A 24,303-nucleotide genomic window follows, 5' to 3' on the forward strand; every position below is an offset into this window, starting at 1 on the left:
TATTAATGGTAGATTTTATATCTGCATGTATAAAAACTTAAATTACATGATTGATAAGTAGAATATGCTTTTTCATATCATATAAATCATTTATTTCGCCATTTTTAAAACAAAATGTACATAAAAACAAAACAAATGTAAAACAATGAGGCAGGATTACCAAAATGTTATAACAAAAATAATAGTAGAGAAGATCCACATTGTTTTGTGACACCATTTGATTGAGATATGAAAAAAAAACTTTTGCAAAGCCAGCAAAGCTACAGGTCTACTCCATTGAACATATCCAAACAGATAAAAATAAAAAAGAAATTAAAAATGTATTTGCACATTAAACTTTATGACAAAACAAATAATAAAGTACTACCTACCGTACCTAAATCAAGCAAGCAAAGAGTGTTTAGGAGGGGTAGGGGTTTATGATAAGAACTATAAATATTTATTAAAATAGCATATTTGCACACCTACGCATTATATATACTTTTTATTGCACCCATAATTGCTTCAATAGTTTTTATTGATATAATAATAAATTACTTGAATACTAAGCGATGCGACGCAGACCTTGGGGATGGGTAATTGCCATAACATGCAAGGGGGATTGACAGCCTACTGTTTGCAAGATAATAATAAAAAAATGAATTCTCAATGTTTTTGCTTAAAGTCAAAATAGATAAGAAATAAGGCCTTATTCATCAGTTATGCATTAAATTTAAGGTTGAAGAAACAGAAACACGTACAGATATTTCCTTGGGTTATTTTGAAAGTTGACTTAAGCAAAATCATTGTCATGAAATTACTAAGATGATTTTTTTGCTAACCATGTTTTATACATCTGACACAAGTAATCTCTTTCAAACAAAATCAACTTTTTTTCATTAAATTAAATAGTTTTTTTCATAACTTTGCAACACAATTGTGGTGTAGCATGCTAATACATTTTTAATATTATACTTCAACAATATCACTGATAAAACAAATCTAATAAAAAATATAATATATATTTATGTTTAAATATTGTATAAACCTGTCATGTATGTATTTGGTCAAACTAGAGTACACTTAAAATGTAAATCTATCATTACCACAGTAGAGAAAAGGTTGAACAACTTGAAGGTTGAACCTGTGCAGTACATAGAGCTTTCAATTTAGACAACTATTAAGAAACTAGGAACTAGTTACATCAAGGCAATCTAACAACAGGATACTGAGCTTCAGAGATCAAAGGGTTTATCTGTGGCTGCGACACGAACAGTTCCACACCCCTTAACAGACACTGTTGCACGCCGCAGAGAATATGTACATAGTACAGTACTGTTGGTATTCGTCGCAGCCAGACATAAGATAGAAGGACTGTTTACGAGTTCCTATCTTGGCAAGGTGAGCTCAGTGTCCTGTTAGATTGCCTTGGTACATCATGTTAATTCATTGTGTGCATGCCATTTGATTCTTAGACACAGGATTTGTGGATTGATTGTGTCAAGACGGAGCCTGACGACATAAAATATGTGGATTTCAGGTTGTCTCAAATCAAAAGTTCCCTTTTACAGTAACTACAGAGTGACCCTAGAACACATGCTTATATTGATTATATACAGTACAAATAAATGTAGTATTTTGAACTGATCAAGGCTTAAAACAATTTATAAAATATGAGGAGGTAATTTTCTAATTTTATGACATTCATTATTGATATATAAAATGCATTAAATTAATCAATATCAGTTATAAATGTATATTTAATACACTAAATCGATATAAGTTATAAATTGATATCAGTTTAAATTGATATCAGTTATACATTGATATCAGTTATAAATTGATATCAGTTATAAATTGATATCAGTTATAAATTGATATCAGTTAATTAATAATTAATGAGATGGGTTTATTGCATACTTGTATACTTACAAATTATTTGGGTTTTATAATTTAAAAGTGCTGTATAATTGTGCTATGTTATTATTGATTTTAAAAACGACTTTTAAATAGTGAGAATTGGGGCTTTTTATATTTGGATATACTTATCTATATTCTACCTTATTAGGAGCTATTTATCACCAATATCCACACACTGTCATACACTGTATTTTAATATATTATATATCGATAATTTATATTTTTTCTTATGAAGGAGTAATTGCTGTAACGACCGTGCTACCTAGTGAAAATAATTGTTCAGATATTGTAGTTGTCATGTCGCTTGTAGTGTTACAATACGACAAATCAACGACCGTTTCACAGCGTCCATCGTTACGGCTTAGTATCATCATGACAACTCCGGAAAGAAACACAAAACATCCGAATATTGCAATTAATAAGGCTGGAATCTTCTGTAGAGAACAGAGCGGCCCCGATTCTAGCTTGATGTACGATAAAGTTGGTAAGATAAAAACCAATGGAACTGCACATACAACGCCCTAATTAAAAAAAAGAAATGTAATTCAAATACATTTTTCTAACACGTTTGTTTTGTTTATTTCAGTTGAATAACATCAAGAAGAAAGAACAAAAAAAAATGATAAATGATGAAGACTTACTTTAAGATTTAAGAACATTATTGAATACAAAAAAGAGGATGCAGAGAGATTTTGAGATTGAAGGAAACAGAGTGACTTGCATATGAGGAAATCGCAAACAAAAAGGTATGTTATTTTATATTCTAACACTTAAGCTTGAGTTGACCAATCATAAGCGAAAATTTGGATGATCATGGCGTGATTGTTTAAATTACTTTAAAATCCTTGTCTACACTATCATACTTTATGTGGCAAAAAAATGCAATGTGCCCATATATGGACATGATGATGTGATATATTTGGGCACACTTTTTGCCAAACTAGTTTGATAGTGTAGACAGAGCATTATGATGGGCTTATGCCCTTGCGTTACATTTGAAGTGGGAACCAAAGTTTATAATTCTGTTTCATATTTTCAGTCAGTAAAGAATGAAGATTGAGCACTAATATATAAACATGATCTGGAGAATGAAGGGAATAAAGCATACAAGAAGAGAGATTACTTACATTTAAGGATAGCACTATACCAAGACAGGCTGTACTCATAGAGAAGGCCAGCACAAGGCCAGTGACAACCAAGGTAAATATAAGATGCCTGGTGTATGGTTGTGGTTCATCAATCCAACCTTGATGAACGCAAAAGTTTTCTAAAACCTAAGAAAAAAACCAATGATGAATGAATTAATTTTGCCTTTATTCTACCACTAGAAGAAATACCTGCCACAGTGTGGGTCACTCTCCATCACCCCAATCCAGTAATTTAAAACCCAGTACAAATTCCAGTCATATTGATATCTCTACTCCCAACCCACAACCCCACTGTAGTTTAAAACCTTCCCAGTACAATTCTGGTCATGTTGATACTCCACAATAATTACCTAATCAAGACAAATTTTAAACAATTATTATGCCTAATTAACATGCATTTGTGTGTTTATTTCTTTACAAAACTGCAAGAGAAATCATGACAAACATTCTGTCACACAGGACCCTCATAAGGCTTGAACTAGACTCTGGAAGCTGACTTGCCATCAAGAGATAGGTGGCCAGGAAGACGTTCAGTGGCATAGGAATTTGTTTTTGCTTGAGGTAGGCTTAACTTTTAATTACACATTTTAATCCGTGTATTATATCCATGCCATACATTGCTCTTAGTACAGATAAATAAGATCTAGCTAATCAAAATGCTTGACCTTTAATGACCTTTTATATAGCTGTTATTTTCGTCTCTTGTAGCCTAGAGATTGAAAGTAATTAATTATTAAGAATCGTACAAACCTCCCGGCACACAAAACATTCCAGCGGGAATGTGCACATGATTGTGACGGCAAATACTAGTCTAGCTGCATTCGCTAAATCATCGCTGTAACAATAGTTTTCTAAAATGTCGCCTACAAAGAAGTAAAAAATAAATAATAGATTAGATTTCTATAAAAGTAAAATGTCACTTTAATAATGTACTCCTTCTATGGGAAATTATTTTTTATTCATTATATAAAAGAATGCAATATACATCTTAACAGTTGACAAATTCTACTCTAGCTGCTTTGCAGTAAAAGTAAAATGTCACAAAAGAATAATAATAAAATAACAAATATGAAAAGACAATAATTAAATAAATTAAATACACTCTATGGAAAATAAAATATTCATTATTCAATAAACATTAAATACTGTAAATATTTGAACAACACTCATTTTATATATTCCTATCATAAAATAATAACTAATGCAGTAATAAAAAATGTATAGCTTATTTGTTTAATTGTGAAATATTAAAAAATTAAAGATGTATTGTCCCTTTGACCAATTCAAAAAAAATTTTTTTTTTTAAATTTCGAAAAAAAGTGGGTCATTTTGAAGTATCATAATAGTTATTAACTTTCACCAAAAATTAGTAAAAAAAAAAATTATTTAACCGAAATACAGACATTTTTTTGTTCAAAAAATAACTTTGACTTCCAGTCAAAGTTTTCGATCAAAACATATCTCATAATGCAACGCGCTTGTTTGGCTACTCTGTATGCATAATCATAAAACTTCCTCGCGATCTGTGTGAAAACACCTTCTCAACCGCGACGAGTTGTAAACAATCCTAATTAGCATCATGTATAATGCATACTCGTGGTTTGAAATCTTTGTTTACTTTCGCTTGTGATGATTTTCCCGACGAAATGTAATCAAATTAATTTACCTGTTAATTACGTAAACTTGTTGTTTTTGGCTCGAATTTTCGACTTAAAGTGAATACCTTTAATATTACTTTGATATGGCCAATTTAAATTTAGAATATTTTTTTTTTCATTTTTTGTGTTCCAAGGGACAATACATCTTTAAAGTAAAAAGAAACGTTTTCCATTAAGCAGAATCTTTTTGGGCTTTAGCCTATTTTTACTCTGGTTATTTTTCATTGGTGACCGAATAAATATTATTAATTTTTAAATTTTAATATTCAGATTCTATTATTATTGTAGTTATTAAATTGGAAAATTAAATATTAATGTATGTAAATGTATGAATTATGTTTTATTAACATTATTCTTAAATCTTCCATTATAAAGTAAATAACTACGCAGTTCTAACAAATTAAATTATTACTTCTTGTAATATTTAAATTATATTCAGATTACTTAATACTATTAGTCTTTAGATAGAAGCATAAAATACTATGATGATGATGATGTTGGCCAGTATGTGCTATAAAACAAAGATTTTGAAACGATTTGCGATATGACTGTCGATAATAAATCATGACACTTCAACGCGCTTTGCCTTATCGCAATGCATTTTGATTTTGCAAATTGTGCTTGTCGTCATCAGACCCTCGGGGCACGGCAGGAGAATGGCTGCTATGGTATTTGACGAGATCGTCGTGCTTAAATATGTCTTAAGTTGTATGCTATGTAGATAGTAGATTCCATCTTGGAAAACGGTTTTAAGAAATGACTAATTTGCAAATAACTATATAACTAATTTATCTACTTTATTATCTCTAATAATAAATAAACTAATCAATTTATTTTTAAATTAATTTATTATTTAAATATTATTTAGATTAGGTAATATACAATTAATCCAGCCTGAATTAATCATTGTATCATTATCAATCATATTTATGGCTATATATGGGATAATATCACCATATATGGGCATATCATCAATATATATAGGCAAATTATCACTATATATCGGCACATCATCATTATATAAGGCACATCATCACTTTTGGCAGATCATTACTATATATGGGCACATCATTACTATATATGGGCACATCATCTCTGTACACATCATGATTATTTATAGGCAAATCATGACTATATAATATAGGGAAATCATAATAGTATTGCAGTATATTATTAGCTATGAAACAGAAAACGTGCAAACACGATTTCAATGTGATTATATAGGACGCAGTTTTCATACATCCATTAAATTCTAGTGTGAAAACGGAACAAATGCATCAACAGTATGAAGCGCATCAGCATTGATTACTTAGATACAATGTGAAAGAAAGCCTTGCAAACACAAATACTCTCTGTTTTTCATTGATTGTCCACATTATCATCATAAAATAGGTAATAAAATAGAGGCAGCTTGCAGCGTTATTGATTCGACTCGACGTAGAAGTAATAATTCAGATTAAATTATTTTAATATACAGTAATACTTTTGTTATGCAATTTAATTACCACTCTCGGGAGACTCATGACAATTCTAAACTATTAATTTTATACTATATAATGTTATGCTAAAGTACATACATCAACTATTTGTACAATGCTGCTATTAAATGCAAAATGTGTTTCTCATACTCTTATATCACTTTTAAATTTATGTTGAAAAACTCTTTAACACATACAGGGGCACACACAGGACAATTTGTTTTTTTAAATAATTTTTTGTAATAGCGGTGACTAGTGACAACAGAAATAAAATTTGTTGCATGTTCTAAAATGTAATTACAATCAAGTCTACGAAATGTTAAATAGGGCTCTTACTATTTGAGATTACCTCTAGTTATGTAGGAACTAGTTAATACATCATAGGGCCGTACGCAGGATTTTATTTGGGTGGGTGCGGATTAATATATTTTGGACCATTTTCATAATATTGAGAACTTTGCAATATATATATAATGTAATACACTACAGATTTATTTTAAGAACCTATAAAATGTGGACCTTTTGCAATTTGTGGGGGTGCGTACGCACCTGTCGCACCGACATGAACATGCTTTTTTGACATAGTCTGGCGAAATCTAGGTAAAACAACGACCAACGACACAATGTGCGTATGTCGTAGGTCCTAGATCCTGCTTTTCTAATTGTGTTTCAAGTATTGGAGATAATGATTAGGGTGTCTTGGTTTAGAAACAAATATTCTTAACAATACTGTATAAATAATATATCTGTTATTTTGACAAAACCTACCCTGTGTGTTGCCTGTAAAAGTTGCATAGCCAAAAATGCCAAATATTGCACAAGGTATAAATGATATGAAGACAGCAACGTGTGTGACCTTTGACCACTTGTCGACGGTAGGATCCTCCAGTGATGTGTATAACAGGAAAGAATTATGATGACAAATAAAGGCTGAAAAATAAATTAATAACAATTAAAAACTGTAATTGATAAATCTTGATTGTAGTATTATAACCCAAAGGATGCATCTAGAAGAAGAACCTGTCTAAGTGCACACACTAAATGTCTTGAGTAAATGCTTATCCCAAACTCCCGATTTTACTTTATGGTCAATGGGGGAAGGAGTCTCTTGAATTGGTACACATATATGACATAATAATTCCTATAATCAGTATTATGATTCTAGCCATTAAAGTTTTTAACATGTGTCTTTATTTTTATTTATTAGTATTTTGAGTTTACCACGACCAAAGGACTTTTTAAATCTTGAATACAGTATAGCATGCATTTCTCTTGTATAATTATTAGTCATTCCGTTTTTATATAATATTGGGGATGCCCTTTACAAATAAAAAAATTCACAACAAGTAAAATTTGATGGTGGTCCCTGTGTCTTAAAACGTCTTGGATGTAACACAAGTAATTTGGTGAGCGATATAGCTCTAAGTCCATCAAGAAAACATTACCGTTCAAAACATAATTAGAGCAAGAACACTTAGAAGATGAAGGCAGGCTAAATGTCAATACATTCATTGTTTGTGAATACAGTTTTATAAAGTAATAAATATTTTGTGTTTTTTTGCGCATTTTTTATTGCAAAATATATTTATATCATATAACTGCACTTTATTAGAATTATTATTGTTATTTAAATAAATAAATAAATAAAAATACTAACCAGACATGTAACAATTTCATATTTGGGGGTGGGAGTGAGGTTTGTAGGTATTAAAATTTAAAAATGAAAATGTATAAACAATTGCTATAATGAATAATATTAAAAAAAAATAAAAATTCAATTTATAATAAATTAAATGATCAGATCTTATATTAAGATAATATAATTTCAGATTATATATGTGAGCACAATCCCCCATATGAGCCCCATAGCATCAATGTTTTATTACATCAACACCATAAAATGCCCATTACAAGATGCATTTTACATACAGTATACCAACAAAATATAAATAATATCCACATTTAACTTTATGTGACATAAGATGTGATGTGCCCATATGGAAATGATGATGTCATATCACTACCATATTTAAGCATGTCATTACCATATTTGGGCACATCACACCTTTTTTGTCAAACTAGTTTGATAGTGTAGACAGGGCTTTAGATATGTAAATATGTGTGTTTATTCATTTCAATTTTGTGCTTTTTAAAATTTGTAACAATTTTAAACATTCGTTGGAAACTAAATATCCTACAGTATGAGACATCAGGTAACGGGAATGTTTTTGATAACAACTGGTACTGTTACTCATTCCAAGATTTGAACCTAAAACCTTGTGATTTGTAAGCAAGCATGTAACCACCAAGCTAGAATGCCACTATGGTGCTTAATAATAATTATAAAATAATAGTAAATTCCTTTTATATGTTATGCATGATTAAAAATAGATTTATAGTTGAATCTATTTTAATATCATTGCAGTATTCATAAAATAATTTCTAACATAATTAGAAATATTCATTGGAAAATGATTTATCTTAAAACTTTTGAATCATAATCACTTTAAAGTTAAAAACATGAATGCTGTTACTGTACTTACTTACAATATTCATGTACTTAATTTTGATATACATGAATAGCAGAGACCATAAGTGGCGTTCATACTGTGGTTATGAAGGCCACTGAACTTATTTTTTACAATACAATACAAATCTTTCCTTATCCTGGAAAAGCTCTTTCAATACATTAAATTATACTGTGGCGCCGCCATATTCACCAAAATCATCAAGAAATTATTTACAATCAATTCCATGACATATTTTTCTATGTTGGAATATTAATGTTGGAGTAGTTGATTGACTTCTAGTTAGAGTGAAAAGTCCAGTCCATAAAATTGAATAAATTTGTTAAATAAAATGGTACATGACCATTAGAAATATCATTAAATATGTCAAATATGGTGAAATTAAAATATTTTAAATATTTAAAGATAAATGGTTGATAATGTTTATTAATGCATGAGTTAACAAGCATGTAAGAATCTGAGCTTCACAAAACAGCCACCTGTTAATCATTTCCTATCTCAATAGGTGTGACAGCTATTATAGGACGGGCCTTGCTTTGAAATACCTTTCTATTAGGCCCTACGATGTACAGGTAGTTTAATTCCATAGCAACTACCTTCACTACAAGAATACTGTATGTTTCTTACCGAATGCCATGATTCCAATAGATTCAGGAAAAGTGATTTTACCAAAGACCCACGGATCTGGTGTTTCAGGTCTGTTTGGAAAAAAAAACATTATGGTTTTAAAATCAATTAAAAATATAAAATCATTTTTATTTTTGTAATGTATGCGTAATCATGATCTCCTAAGGTCAAATCTCTTTTGATAAGGTCAGCACAATAGGATGCCATCTTGTTTATTCTCCTTAAATTGCCTCTCATAGAATCAGCATAATCTATCCACTCAAGATACTGTAGCTTCATCATTGGCAAATAGCTTGTCTTCTTTGTCCTCAACTAATTTATGTTCTGCTACTAGTACAGATAATATTAAAGGCTAACTAATTTCAATTTCAAATTAATTAAACTGGAAAAATGAATTTGAAGTAAATGATACCTGGGCTTGCTGAGGAGAATGTTAATTTGTGACCTTTGTGTTGGTCTCTAATTAGAATCAATTAATTACCATAGGTCTATATTGTGTTGCATCGAATGTTATAGAATAGAATACAGCTCTCATTGAATTAGGATTATTGGAGGTATTTTATTAAAGGGGTTTCTAATTGGAGGTCTTTTTTGAGAATGGGTATCTAATTAGAGGTATTGTTGATTATAGCTCTAGAGGTCATTGATGCAAGCTATAATTTGGGTTCTATAAGTTGACGGCATTATTTGAGGCAGGGTGTAGTTGGAGGTTTAAATATGTCTCTAATTGGAGGACTTGCCAGAGAAAGAATTTCAATTACTAGGAAATTTATGGGTACATTTTTTAATTAAAATTATGGTCACAGAAAAGAGACCAACTTACAAATTTAATGTTCCATATCGCACTATGACAACTAACATGATGAATAGAACAAGGACCAATGAAGCAATTGATATCTGAGAAGAGAAAAACATCAATAAAATCAATTTCTAGACAAATGAAGTATTGATGGACTTTAAATTGATGCATGATTGTTACTTTATTGACTGCTACATATAACAAAGAAGCTTGTGAATAAATATATAATGCATTTTTTAAAGATGCTTTAAAATGTAATCAATTTTAATTCACAAAAATAATTAAATTGTAATATTAAAACTGATAGTTGTTGAGGAATTTGAAAAAAAAAAATAAAATCAGCATACTTCTGCACAACATACATATACAGAGGTTTTACTGTAATTCACAGACAAATAAAAATGACTGGTAATAAAAAAAATACTGTAAATTATCAATGTCTTTTTTAATTGGTTAAGATGAGGAAATCTGTAGAGAATTTGAAAAAGCTGCCCAAAAGATTCGAATCGGAACCTTCTACTTGGTGTGTAGGTTTACTGTACAAATGCCACATTGACAGGCCTACTTCATGTAAGATAATGTACGTTTAATTGTATGATGACCATCAACATTCCGTGACTAGCTATAAAAATATTACATAGTCAATGTGTACATTAGTTACACTAGTTTCCACATCGTTTAACCCATTAATGTCTCACGGTCTGTTGCCTTTGTCTGCCTAACTTACTGTAAACATAACTGAATGTGCTACATACATAATGTTATGAAATTAGCCAGTACTATTTAATATAACATAAGCAAACAACATCACTAAATGATACTGGGTTGACAAGTATACACAAATGATAATTAAAAGTTTAAAAAAAAATGTTATTAATGTAATTAACAATGAACCAGTCTATTTTGTATTTTTTTTTTAAACATAAAAACATAACATTTGATAATGTTAAAATAATGTGCTTACCTTGACTAACTTAGCAACATTTTGGTATAATGATATAGGTAATGTTATAAACACTGTTACTAATGATATGACAAAGTAACGATTTGCCAACACGTGTTGTTCTGGAAAAAATACAACAAATGATAAAATAATATCAATTTAATTTTGTATTGTTCTCATTTGTTTGTGGTTTTAGGATCCAAGCAACAACCCTCATAAAATTAAAAAGGTTTTTATTAATATACAAAACCAATAAATTGATATTACTATCAGAGTATTTAGATTCATCACCAATCTATAGTCAATCCCATTAGACATACATATTGCATACGGTAGGTTTATACACACGCACTGTAGCCTAATGCATGGCAATGCTATACAGCCATTGCCTATAATGTTATATATAAAACAGAGGTTTGAATAACAATTAGTGTAATAACGTCTCGTAAAACTCATCTTCTGTGCTTGTCATTACCTGTCCCAATCAATAATCCTCCGCTTACGTGATACTTTAAGCCCACGCTTTATGATATCAAAATAATATACGAGAGGAAAGGGTTTGCATTTGCTAATGTTGTCTGGCAAATGATTGTTGTTGTAAAAAATTGCTTTATTTTTTGTTTGTTTTGTCGAAAGCATCTACAATTTTTAGGTTATCAACCTGAGTTTTTGGGGATTAATAGTTACATACTTACAGACTATGTCTACTGATTTTCAGAAAATGTATATATTTGTGACATCACAAATGCTTTATATTAAAATCTTGAGTTATTTTTATCTTCAATATGGGCTGAAATAATAAATAGCACACCCTCTGTTGCTCTCTTTATTTTACACATTTACACATTTTTAGCTCAGTTTCTGAATGCATAATTTGTTATTGCACCCAGTTTCTATACTGTATCTTAATTTGTTCAGTATCTAGGAAAGTTCCATGATACAGGTAACATGTTAGGAAATACTCACCATCAAAGACTCTTATAAACACTGCAGTGATTGTGTCTCCTATAATCACATTGTAACTGATCATTGCTGAAGGAGATAAATTTTGTAAAAATCATTATTAGTTGAAATAAAATGTTTACATAAATTTGAACAGAAAAAAAATTCAAAAAATGAAGTTTAATGCTTAAAAATGTAAAAGCAAGAAAACATTAGTAAATTTGAGAAGAAGAAGAAACACTAGTAAAAACAATTTTAACCGACACCTCAAACTTAAATCTTGGAAGGCAGATGACCAACCATTAGACCACTGAAGCATATAAATTAAGTTAGTTCAGGAAAGAACTTTGATGTCTCAGATCTAATGGTTACATAATTTATTAGTGAATAACTACAATATGCTAGCTATAAACATACTAATTATAATGACGTTGATAAATGCATTCATAAAGACTTGTTACTCTCATTACTGCAAATTAAGATGTTTAAAAATGTAAAAGCAAGAAAACATTAGTAAATTTGAGAAGAAGAAGAAACACTAGTAAAAACAATTTTAACCGACACCTCAAACTTAAATCTTGGAAGGCAGATGACCAACCATTAGACCACTGAAGCATATAAATTAAGTTAGTTCAGGAAAGAACTTTGATGTCTCAGATCTAATGGTTACATAATTTATTAGTGAATAACTACAATATGCTAGCTATAAACATACTAATTATAATGACGTTGATAAATGCATTCATAAAGACTTGTTACTCTCATTACTGCAAATTAAGATGTCAATTTGTCTGTTTTGCGTTAATAGCATAGACTCCTCAATATGTTCTTATATATCTATCACTCTTTAATGGGAATAAATATAGCTCAGGCATAGGAATTTATTTTCTTTCCGGTTAAAAAAAATTCTCTTGTCTTTAAACTTCATTACTTAAAGGGAACAGGAACGTCTTTCAAATACTGTTGTCCGATACTAAAGTACTTGTCCCATATCCGATGCAAGTGGATTTTTAGAAAAATTCATAACAGGGAAAAAACTTAAGTTTTATTTTCTTTTATTTTTTAAGTCCTTCCTAACGAAACTTAAGTTTTTATTTTTGAACACAAGTGTGTTGATCCAGATTATACTTACCTATGAATGGATACAGAAACTGTACAATGGTCAGAAAGTAGTAGCCCACTCTCCCGAATGCTACTTCAACTAGCCCTTGGTATGTGTTGGTACCAGATAAATGCCCGCTTTTAATAAGTAGAACCAATGAATAATCTGAAAAACAATAATAATATAATATGATAGGAGCTTTTTAAGTACAGACTTGTATATATATATGGAGACTTATTCTACAACTGGAGTTTTTACAGTGCACTTTGTGCCTACCACTAGAATCGTGTAGTTTTTTTAAAGTGTAGTTAATTGACTGTGTACACTTTGTAGACATTTTTGACGATGTTTATTGCAATGTTTTGTAATTTGTTGCATAGGCTTCAAATCACAAAGGAGTATCATTTACAAAATTTCAAGTAACAGAATCAATACTGTAAAGATATGTATTAATCCAATCCAACATCCAATCAATGTAACATATTAAAGCAATCTGAATCTACGTTGCTCATAGCCTTTTGTGTACACTATATTTATTCAAATAAATACTTTTCTAAAAAAACAGTTGTTTAATTTGCTATCATAGCTATCACTTTATTTTATTCATCAAAGCATAATTTAATTTTGCAAATTTGAATAAAAAGCAACTGTTTTTTTCATATTGTGAAAACGCTGTAAAATGGTTCAATGGGTTTTTTAGAGAGAGTAATTTTACAAAAAAAAAATCAATCCACTTTGTAAAAAGAGATGGTTATATTACTGTGTATTAAATGCACCTGCCTATCAGCTATTATACAAAATTAATTTTATTTATTTTGTAATCTTAAAAACCAAGGTGCCACAACAGTAGAAATCTTACATTTTTCTTTAATTTTCATTACCATCCCTTATAAGGTAAATTTACACAAAAATTCCTTCATACAAACAGCTATTTTGATTCATCAAGTTAATGTATTTCTTATTTAAAATATCAAATCATTTGGTTTCAGCATACATTATGTATGTTACTGTACATGCTTCGGAAGGTGTTACCATAGAAACAATTTAAGCATTATTTTAATGACTATATTATAATAATTATAATTAAAATGATAATCTTCAACAATTAAGAGTATTGGCCAATTCTTTTATAAATATTATTTACTGTATTTTGTACTGCTTGACATATTCTAATTGTAAATCGTTAACTTTTTTGTGCATATATTGTAACTTATATGTATTTGATTTTATAAACATTTTGTATGGAGTAGAGTAACCAATAAATATTATTATTATCTTTAGTTTATTTAATATGTATTGTGTTTGTATGTATTTGATTTTTTAAATGTAAATTGAATTCTACTGATAAATGAATAATTTAGAACGTTAGAATGTCAATGTAAATATAAATCAACTGGAAGGTATCAAATATTCTATTCAATTTGTTGCATTTCACATTTCAAAGGAATGTCATTTTTTATTTAGAGGCTTAAATGCTAAGGAAAGATTTCTTAAATATTCTGTCAATGTGTGTTGAGAATAAATTATAATATAATTTAGAGCTTGTTGTATATATGTACTGTATGTAGTCATATAATTTCTATTGTTTTATATCCATTACAGTATCTCACTACCTGCAGTATGTATTACAATCCCAATAATAGACTCTCTGAAAACTGGAAATTCTCTAAAACCAGACTTGTCTAGAGATCCAAAATGTACCAAATTTATTTTTACCATTAAAAACACATTCCGAATACCAGACTTTCTGGAAAACCAGACATATAAGGCCAGAGCCCAAAGGTGTCCGGTATTGGGAGTGTTGACTGTGAAAATCACCATACTTTTCTACCATACATTATAAAGTAACCAGCCTCCTTACGGCCAATTCTAGTAGCTAATTTTTGGTACTGTATTTATAATTTGTCCAGTATCAATAAGTCTCAAAATACACCTGTTGTATGTACTCCTTAAGTACACTCAAACATTTATTCTGTAGTTCTTTTTTTATTACCCATAGAATTTATATTTTGTGCTTCAAAACTCTTCACTTATGCTTGTATTAGTCTGTGTGTTTATGTAAGATTTGTCAACACATTTTATCTTTTCCTACCTAATTTGTATACATTTGCCATAAAATACTTTATGAAATCATTGCAAATACAGTCGTTGTAAATTACTTTCACTAGAAAAATATAAAACAAAAAGCTAATGATTTGTCTAAATTCAAAAAGCGCCAATCTTTTTAACAAATTAAGTGAAGAAACTATTGTCAAATACTATCACTGTTACTTGTATGTATTATTTATTTTTTTTTTTGTGTGTGTACTATTGTCGGACAAGGGCCCCAATGGAGACCTTTTTTTTTACCGATTGGATCACCTTGATATGTTATTCAATTTAATAAATTCAATTTAATTATTGATCTTTCAATTATTCAATTCATTTTCATATACTATAGTTGGGTAATCCTCAGATCTCCATTTCAATTTAAATTTTAGTTAATAATTTAATCAATGAATAGATAAAAGGCTACTTGAAATATATCACACCTTTGTGTTTCCATTTTTAAATTGCAATACATAATAATATAATAAGCAGTTTATTTAAAATTTCACCAAATATTGAAGTAAATGACAGTATATTCAAGATGTTAATAAATTATGACATCACCAAGAAGACATTGATTTAAAATCAATAGGTCGTTCTGTTGGTATATAGCTATTTCCAAAAAAAGCACAAGTATATTTAAATTAAATTAATGCATACAAAGCATAGCTAAAGTAAGTAGTTGATTCATTTCAACAAAATGTCAACCAGGAAGTTAACAATAACATCTTCCACAAAAACAACCTAAAATATCAATTTGCACCAACAATGCTGATGAGGTTGGATTGCGGAAGTCGTACATTGACTATGGTAATAATTTAGTAATGACAAACCTGTAATTCCAGCAACCAATATAAGAAGTATAATACCAAGAGGTAGACCGGATTTCATCATGGCATATGGAATACCTGAAAATAATAAAAACACTCATTAAAAAATGTTTACTGAAACAGCGTTTAGCTTCTCTTCTCAAACAAGAACAAGGATAAATGTTCCATCTTTTAAAAATCACCTTTAACATCATTTCTTGTCATTTAATTTTTTTTAATTGATTACAATTTTCAGTTAAAAAAATAAAGTGATTATTGAAATCTTCTATATTGTATAAATATTTTTAAACATTGTAATGATACATGCAACATCTTGTATGACTTGGATAACCACACAATAGAAAAAAAATGATAAAAAATTACTGCTGACTCCAGAAATAGACCTACAAAGAATACTAAACTTAAGCTTATTTACTTCAACATTCCATGGTTGATTTTCTAGTTTTATCATATTTTATTTATATAAATATATTATTCAAAAACAATAATTAAAGAGCCTCAATACAGTAATGTTGTAAATTTCCATGTCATTTAATTCTAATAGATTTTCCTGTAGCTATTTCAAACTGAGAGGATGGAACCATGATGCACACATTTTTTAATCAAAGATCTCCTCAAACATTCTCTTCGAATGTAAAATCATCAAAGTACGTATTTGGTTAATGTTCCAACAATTATGGGTAAGACAATATTAATTTCATCCTGAACTTAATTAATTATTAAATGTTTAATGTTTTAATGTTATGTAATCCAATAATTGACTGCCTCACTCGCTATACAAGCAACAGTTATATCAACATACATTATAAAATCAATAATTCTCTATTACTATGTACATGCACATCATTGCTATGTGTGATGTCATTCTAATGTCAATGCTATTTTCTTTTCTCGTTTGTATCTCTAAGTCATGAATGCAAAGCATGTACTCTTGGCCTGATTATTCACATTTTTTAATGCATACTAATAAAGATATTGTACACTGTAAACTCATATATAAATGTAGATCATTTATTTTGTACATTATCTATTTTTGTGCATCTCCTATTTTTGTGCATCCTATATTTTGAAAATTCTTGTGCAGCGTATATTTTGCGAATACTCTATTTTTATGCATCTTTTATTTTGTGAATCCTCTAACTAGTTTTGTGCATCTATTTTTGAGAAACCTATGTTTTTGTACACTTTTTAAGCATCTTTTTAATATTCCTATGCTTCCTATAAATAGGCCTATTGGTGTTCGCAAATTCTATTTTTATGTATCTTATATTAGGTTTGTGCACCATTTATTTTTGTGCATCTTATATTTGTGAATCTGTGTGCATCATAATATTTTCATAGGGCCCTGATACTGTACTGACGTATAACTTACCTATGATACCAGATCCTAAGATACTGTTAGCGGTATTAAAACTCGCTCCAGTAACTGAACTTTGTTTCTCCACCTCTCCATCCTCAATGAGTTCAATTCTATCACTTGTGTTGATAGCTCCATTGATTGGCTAGCAAAATATAAATAAATGCCAATTATTATTATTATTAATATCGAGTTGAGGGGCAAACTACAGCCATAAGATCGACTGCCCTATGACTCTCTTTTTGTTGTAGAACAAGTCTTCTCGATAAAGATGTCCATCACATCTGGCTTGTATGCTTAAAAGAACCCAGTTCATCTTTCAGAAGAGTTACCCTGGTGTTTTTTAGCCTCTATCACAACAACCATCCTACCAGTTGAATAACTTTATTACACTAGAGTGGCCATGTCTTTAAAATGAAAATGAACTTTTAACTACTACATATTGTATTCTCTACCTTTGATCTAATATTTTTTTTAATTTAATTAGTTAACCTGAATAAATTATATAATTCAGCTTTTTTCTTTTGAAGTGCATGAAGAAAGAATCCGACTGTATTTTCTGATACGAATTCTCATTCAAGATTTAATAAATGTTGAATGTAAGTCTTGTGCTAAAATAAACAGATTTTATTTGCTACTATAAAGCAAATAATTCAATAACTAAAGCGCCTAAATTAGGCACCAAGTGAAGCATACGCTCTACCAATACACCTTTTATTATCCGCGAAGAAACAGCAATCAAATATTACTCCTGAGCCAGCGAAATTCTACCGACGAAATCAATAAGCCATTGATTTTTACGAGTCACTAACCCGTGGGTTAAGATAATACAAGCCAAGTCATGTTGGTTGAATTGAACGTGGTTCCCTCGGGGGTACGCGGCTTGTTTAATTGCTTCATTTAGAAGTCAAGGAGTGAATAAGGACGAGGTAATTGTTCTCTTCGTTTTGGTTGCCAGTAACAAGTATTGATTTCTACGCCTTTTGCCTAGGAAACGTATTTGCGTAATTTTAAATCACATAAGTAGCTGTAAATGGCCAATGAAGACCACTCTATATGCCTAACTAGGTTATGTAAATTTCTTATTGGTTTTAATAGCTTCCTTCTAATCCTAATACTCTGATTAAAAACACCTATTTAGTATTATGGACCTCTGATTCTATGACCTGTAATTAAAACAAAATATATTGTAGTGTAGAGTAGTATTAATTAAGCTTATACTACTAAACCAGAAAAACAGCTCAAAAAATACTATTTTTTATATTTTTAAAATGACATTGTTGGGATAATTTTGTTTAATTAGCTTGGTTTTTTTCAAGGCTTTTTGCATGGTCACAATCAATTAAAGGAAATATTAAAACTGGCATGAATCTTTTAATATTAGAAAATGACCAACCATACTACCAGTAAATAAATTAATTTATCTCTGTGGTACTTCAATGCACTTAATCATTTCTGAGTATGTTTTATTTAAAGTAAATCAGACTTCCAATGGTACTTATAGGCCTACTAGCCTACATAATTGTATGTTTTCTTTTATGCACCATTGACTGGTCTCGGGAACCAGGAATATGTCCCTTGGGGAGCTTTTGATTAGCATAGACCTATATTGTGTGTATAAAAGGCTGAATTGGAAAACATCAAACCAATCTGTTAAGTACACTTAAAAATGATTCATCAGAAATTTTAAGTTAAGTAATTTAAATGACTTAATTCATTTGCGTGAGATTGCCAGCAACAGAAATAAGTGGCTTTTGTTATTTTGAATCATTATTTTGTACGTTATTTCATTTTATTTTTTTTGTAAGAGGCATGCATGTAAGAACTCATCAGATTTTGTAATCCACAGTGCGTGGTTTTGTTACATTTTTTGGAAATAAAGTTACCTATATATATTGTGTGTCGTTGGTCATCGTTTAGCCTTTAAATCCACCAAAACCGTTTTGGAATCGGTAAGAAAACTTGTAGTTCCAATGTCCCTGTATGTGCACAATGAATTAACATGATGGGGAAAGATTGTCAGCTGGTGAAAGTGCTTGTGAGTTGGCTAAAGTGTTGTTAGCAGGGGCGTAAAATTGATTGTAAGTTTGAGAAAGTGCTTGTGAGTTGGGGAAATTATTGTGAACTGGTGAACGTGCTTGTCTTCTAGAGAAAGTATTTGTGAGCTGAGAAAATACTGTACTGTACCTGTGAACATAGTAAGTGCTTATTGGGCAAATGTACTTGTATGTTGGGGACTTGAACAAAGTACAATTTTACCTTTCTGTACAAATATTTACTCCAATTTCTAAAGAATGATTGCATAGGTTTAGATGTGTAATGATCCTTGGTAATGTACATTAAATTGATCAATTTCCCCGGTGTACAGCTACCCACCTGCCGCTAAACTCATTTAATAACCAAATGTAATTGAGAACTGAAAGTGCATGAAGATAGCAGAGGTGTATTTAAGGGATGGGGCACTAGCCTTTAGCAACGCATTACAGAGTAATAAAAAAACTACTTTCTACATTGAAAACCATTGTTTCATTGGTAGTAATTAGTTGATATGTTTTATGTTAAATCTTCATTCCCATCAACAGGATGCTGAGCTCTGGAGATCAAAGAGTTTATGTATCTGTGGCTGCAACATGATCAGTTCCACGCCCCTTAACAGACACCGTGCGCCATGGAGAATAGTACATAGTGCAGTAGGAAGGCCAACTGTTGTTGGTATTTGTCTCAGCCTGCCGTAAGATCAAAGTTACGAGTTCCTATCTTGGCAAGGCGAGCTCAGTGTCCAGTTGTTAGATTGCCTTGTTTCCACTAGCAGTGTTACAGCTCTTGAGCTTATTTTTGGTTTCCAAACACAACGCCTAAACTGATTGCTACATTATATTTATCATACTTTTGTATTCTGCTTTGTGTGAATAAAATGAACTTACTTTAACTTGAACAATTCAATAAAAAATAAAATTTATCTCTTTTTCAAAGTAACAAAATAAAGATGGCAAGTATAAATAATAAATAGGTCAATTCCCTGGAAGTAATACATTTGAAGTTCACCAATTAAACTTGTGTTGGTCAAGCCAGTAAAGAACAAATTATTGTAATCAAATTGATGTTAATTTAACATGCAGAACAAAAACATTTCAACAATCACAAATTACAGTACTTGTATATTTAATTAACACATGTTACTGGAAAATCAATAGTAATTAATCATCATACTATGACCAGGGAACTCTTCCCTGCTATGACAAAGGAGTCATGTAACATGTTCAAAACCATGTCAAAATTGTGTTTACTGCAGTAACTTTTCGATTGTGCATGGAGGTATATCTCAATGGTTTGTATCAATGTAACTGTCACTGTAATCAAGAAAAGCTGGCTAAATAATTGCATAAACAGGGAGTAAACAAAATGTAGTTACTGCAGTAGAATAATTTGACATGGTCTCCAACTTATTGCTTTCTAAATTACTGGCATGTCAATTTAGTCAAAACATTTATTTTCCTCTTTTCCTACTCTTATATTACAGTTATATTAATAAAAATTGATTTAGAAAATTATGATTATTTGAATCCAGTCAAATTCAGCATTTTATTCTGCAATATTTAGGCCCTGGAAATGCCACAAAGTCAAGTCATTTACATAATCATGTTACCAAAACAAAATATATTTAATAAATAAAAACATTTTAATTTTTAAAAATAATATATGGATTTAAAAACTTGCATTCAAATTCCTTTTATGTTAAGTAAAAAACATTTTTAATATATGAGCTAAGATCTCCTTGGCATGTACATTTCCAAGATTAATTTTGGATTAAATTACAAACAATTTATATACAGTATATACTATCATGTAGCAAACAACCCACGCACTATTGTAGTGATTTGTTTCTTATAGTATTGCATTACGAACCAGGCACTTAATTTCCCATCTGAAGGACGAGATAACTAGCGACAAACAGGTCTTTTATATGAGTTTGATTCCTTTGTGTTAACTTTTTGACACATTCTGATTAATGCATTTTCACAGGCAATATGATATCAAGCTATATTTTCCCAACGTTTCTTTTGGTTTAATTGTGTTTAGATAGCAGGCCTACATACGTATTATAACTGTATGTAAAATGAATAAAATTAGGATTTGACCAAATAACCTTCATGTGCTCTACCAACTCACCCATAATTGATTATTTTCACTTTTTTATCTTGATATATATATATAAAATAAAAGATCCCTACTGAGATTTGAACCAATACTTGTAAAATATAATATGGGTGCTCAGCCAACTTAACCATAATTTTTACAGAAGAAAATACAAAATCTCACCTCTCCTTTATCCACAATGTGGGTCCTCTCATCAGCTGCCTTATATTCCATCTTCAATATCACTATCTAAAAGAAGTATGAAAGCTCAGAATTATAAAATGAGTATACGTGCATCACCAATAATTTGACCAATCACAATCAGTCGCTTTCTTTTGTACGTCAAATTCAGTGCGGAAATTCTTCCAAACGCATCTGACATGGGTTCTATTAACCATGAAGAACAAGATAATGTAGCCTATTTACCTCTTATATTGACAGCACAGTCATAAATACGACGTATGTGACTGTTATTGTGTGACCTAAAAATATTTATGTAAACATCCCTAGTAAATTCAATATATTCAATAGGCTATTGATAGATAAGCCACCGACTAGCAGACCCATCAAGCTTTTGTCTGATCGCTATCGTTAAAACATCATTCATAAAAAAAAAAGATAGTCGATATATCAAGCATGGGTGATGTTAATTATACAAAAACGTAGTAAAACGCGTTTCATGAGTAAAGCTAGACCAATACTTACCGGATTTAAAGAGTTTTAATCGAATTAAACCCCCTCTTAACAGTGAAAATGTTAAGATTCCTCTTCAGATCAAAAAGCATCAGAGAGCAAACGTCTTGGCAGTCAGAATCAACCACCTTCGAGACACAGAGCGAACAGATCGATAATCAACCCACGGTCGGTAGAGAACATTTGAAGAGACTGTTCCATTATGCGGCAGGGAAGAAATAATTATTTGAGTCACTGAATACATTATCTCAGCATGCTTCAATTACAGGAACATCTTTTTAAGTAGAATGTCTTGTCACGTGTCAAATTTAAGTTTCAAATGTTAGATCAAATTAATAATTTCCAACAACAAACTTTGGTTTGGTTCCGCGTTTTTTTTATTCACTATCACATATCCGACAATAATCACTCGCCTACAGTTCATTATTACCGGTACTTAAAAGGATTTTACCAACCTACGTGGTAACGGATTGTCACTTGCGATTAGGCAAATTATTTGCGTTGCGCGTCAGGTAGGTCGAATCTGGGATTTTTCTGAGACAACAATCTCCAGTCGGTGGTTAACCATCAGCGTTTTGGTTTTTAAATTATAGGCCTGTTTGTTCTCAATAGAGACGCAACGCAAGGGCGTAGACGCAATGAAACAAGTTGAATACAGTTCGAATAATCCATCGAATGTGACAATAAAAAATTGCGCTTACGACGTCCTTGCGTTGCGTCCTTACTATACAGTAGGAACCATGGCTATTTATAGCTTTGTTCCCAAAGCGACGTACAAACGTACAAGCGATAGACTGAAATGCTTTTCATTCATTGGTCAACTCGCTTGCGTTGCGTCCTAGTGTGAACCAAGCTTTATTAACAATTAATTAACAAACTCAATTTTATTTGCGTACCAATTAAATATGCATTCACACCGGGTTTACCCATTGCTCAGCGTAACACACAATTCGCATCATAACTCCGTCGGTTTAAGAGCGTTTCGTCGAATTAATACTTGCTCATGGATCAATACATACATTAATAATACACTTCTATAGACTCTTTTACACGTTTGTTAAAACGTCTGGAATCGGTGTGTTCGATTCACATGCTCTTAGCGTTTTATGTTCACACAAACATATTTGCTTTAAGGGCATTGTGAACGCTTAACAGATTGTTACAATCCTAAGCCTCACAACACTACTGATAATCAGTCTACATCTTTTATACACTGAATAGTTTGTTAACAAACTTGGTTTGATTTGGTCCCGTCATTTCATTTTTGTTATTTATTGCACCATCCATGACAGTAGTAGGCCTATAGACAAAACTCAAACTCAGACAAGTTGACCAAATCTGAAACGGACGGATCACCGGAAGTATATTGAGCACCAACACTCATCTAAAACAAGTGACCACCGGCACTCACGTACACAGCTAAAAGACGATATTATCTAGACTTAGATCTGGTTTAGGGATTTATAATATTATCATAAAGAAATGAAATCATGAAATGATCAGCTTTTCGTTTAGCACTATCAATCAAACAATCCAAATTTTGGGGCCAAATTTTATGAGTGTGCCAATATATATATTATTCATGTATATTTTAAAAAGATACCCAATTATGTTATGTTTTAAAAAGATTTCTCTTTTAACCATACTATAGTACATACACGTTATAAACACAGGTTGTTTTTTAACACATGTTGTTGCTTGTTGTTTTTTTTAATTTAATCTTTGTATATCTTTGTCATGGAATGGAATAAAGAATAAAAGTGGGCTACACCCACGAAAGAGAAAAAATCAATCAAACAATCAATCAAATTAACATTTATTTCATAGTAATAATTTGATTAAACTAAGAGGGGCAAAATTCCAAAAAAAAAAGGCATAGCTTGTGTGAAGCAGCCATAAAACCCTGAGCACAATGTAAAATATGTCAACGCTCGACACAACGCGCGGGCTGCTACACTTTTGTAGCACTCCCACGCAATTATGTTTTCTATTCAGACGAACATTGCACTCTTTAAGTGAGCAATCAATCCATCTTCAAATAATATTAATATTGTGCTAGATGTCAGTCGATAGC

The 24,303-nt window shown here is 30.6% G+C and overlaps 1 protein-coding gene across 1 annotated transcript; it reads right to left on the minus strand.

Annotated features, from left to right (window-relative positions):
- Positions 1–1,874: 1,874 nt before the first annotated feature.
- LOC144839586 (putative sodium-coupled neutral amino acid transporter 11) lies at positions 1,875–22,506 on the minus strand. Its single transcript, XM_078695016.1, has 13 exons — positions 22,242–22,506; positions 21,720–21,785; positions 17,415–17,544; positions 16,046–16,120; positions 13,155–13,289; positions 12,047–12,112; positions 11,102–11,202; positions 10,162–10,235; positions 9,339–9,409; positions 6,952–7,113; positions 3,798–3,910; positions 3,027–3,173; positions 1,875–2,420 (listed from the first exon to the last, which is right to left on the minus strand). The coding sequence occupies exons 2-13, from the start codon at positions 21,768–21,770 to the stop codon at positions 2,127–2,129; spliced, it is 1,419 nt and encodes a 472-aa protein (XP_078551142.1). The 5' UTR covers positions 21,771–21,785; positions 22,242–22,506; the 3' UTR covers positions 1,875–2,126.
- Positions 22,507–24,303: the final 1,797 nt, after the last annotated feature.

Source organism: Antedon bifida, chromosome 4 (assembly GCF_963402885.1).
Source record: "Antedon bifida chromosome 4, ecAntBifi1.1, whole genome shotgun sequence".
Taxonomy (NCBI): Eukaryota; Metazoa; Echinodermata; class Crinoidea; order Comatulida; family Antedonidae; genus Antedon; species Antedon bifida.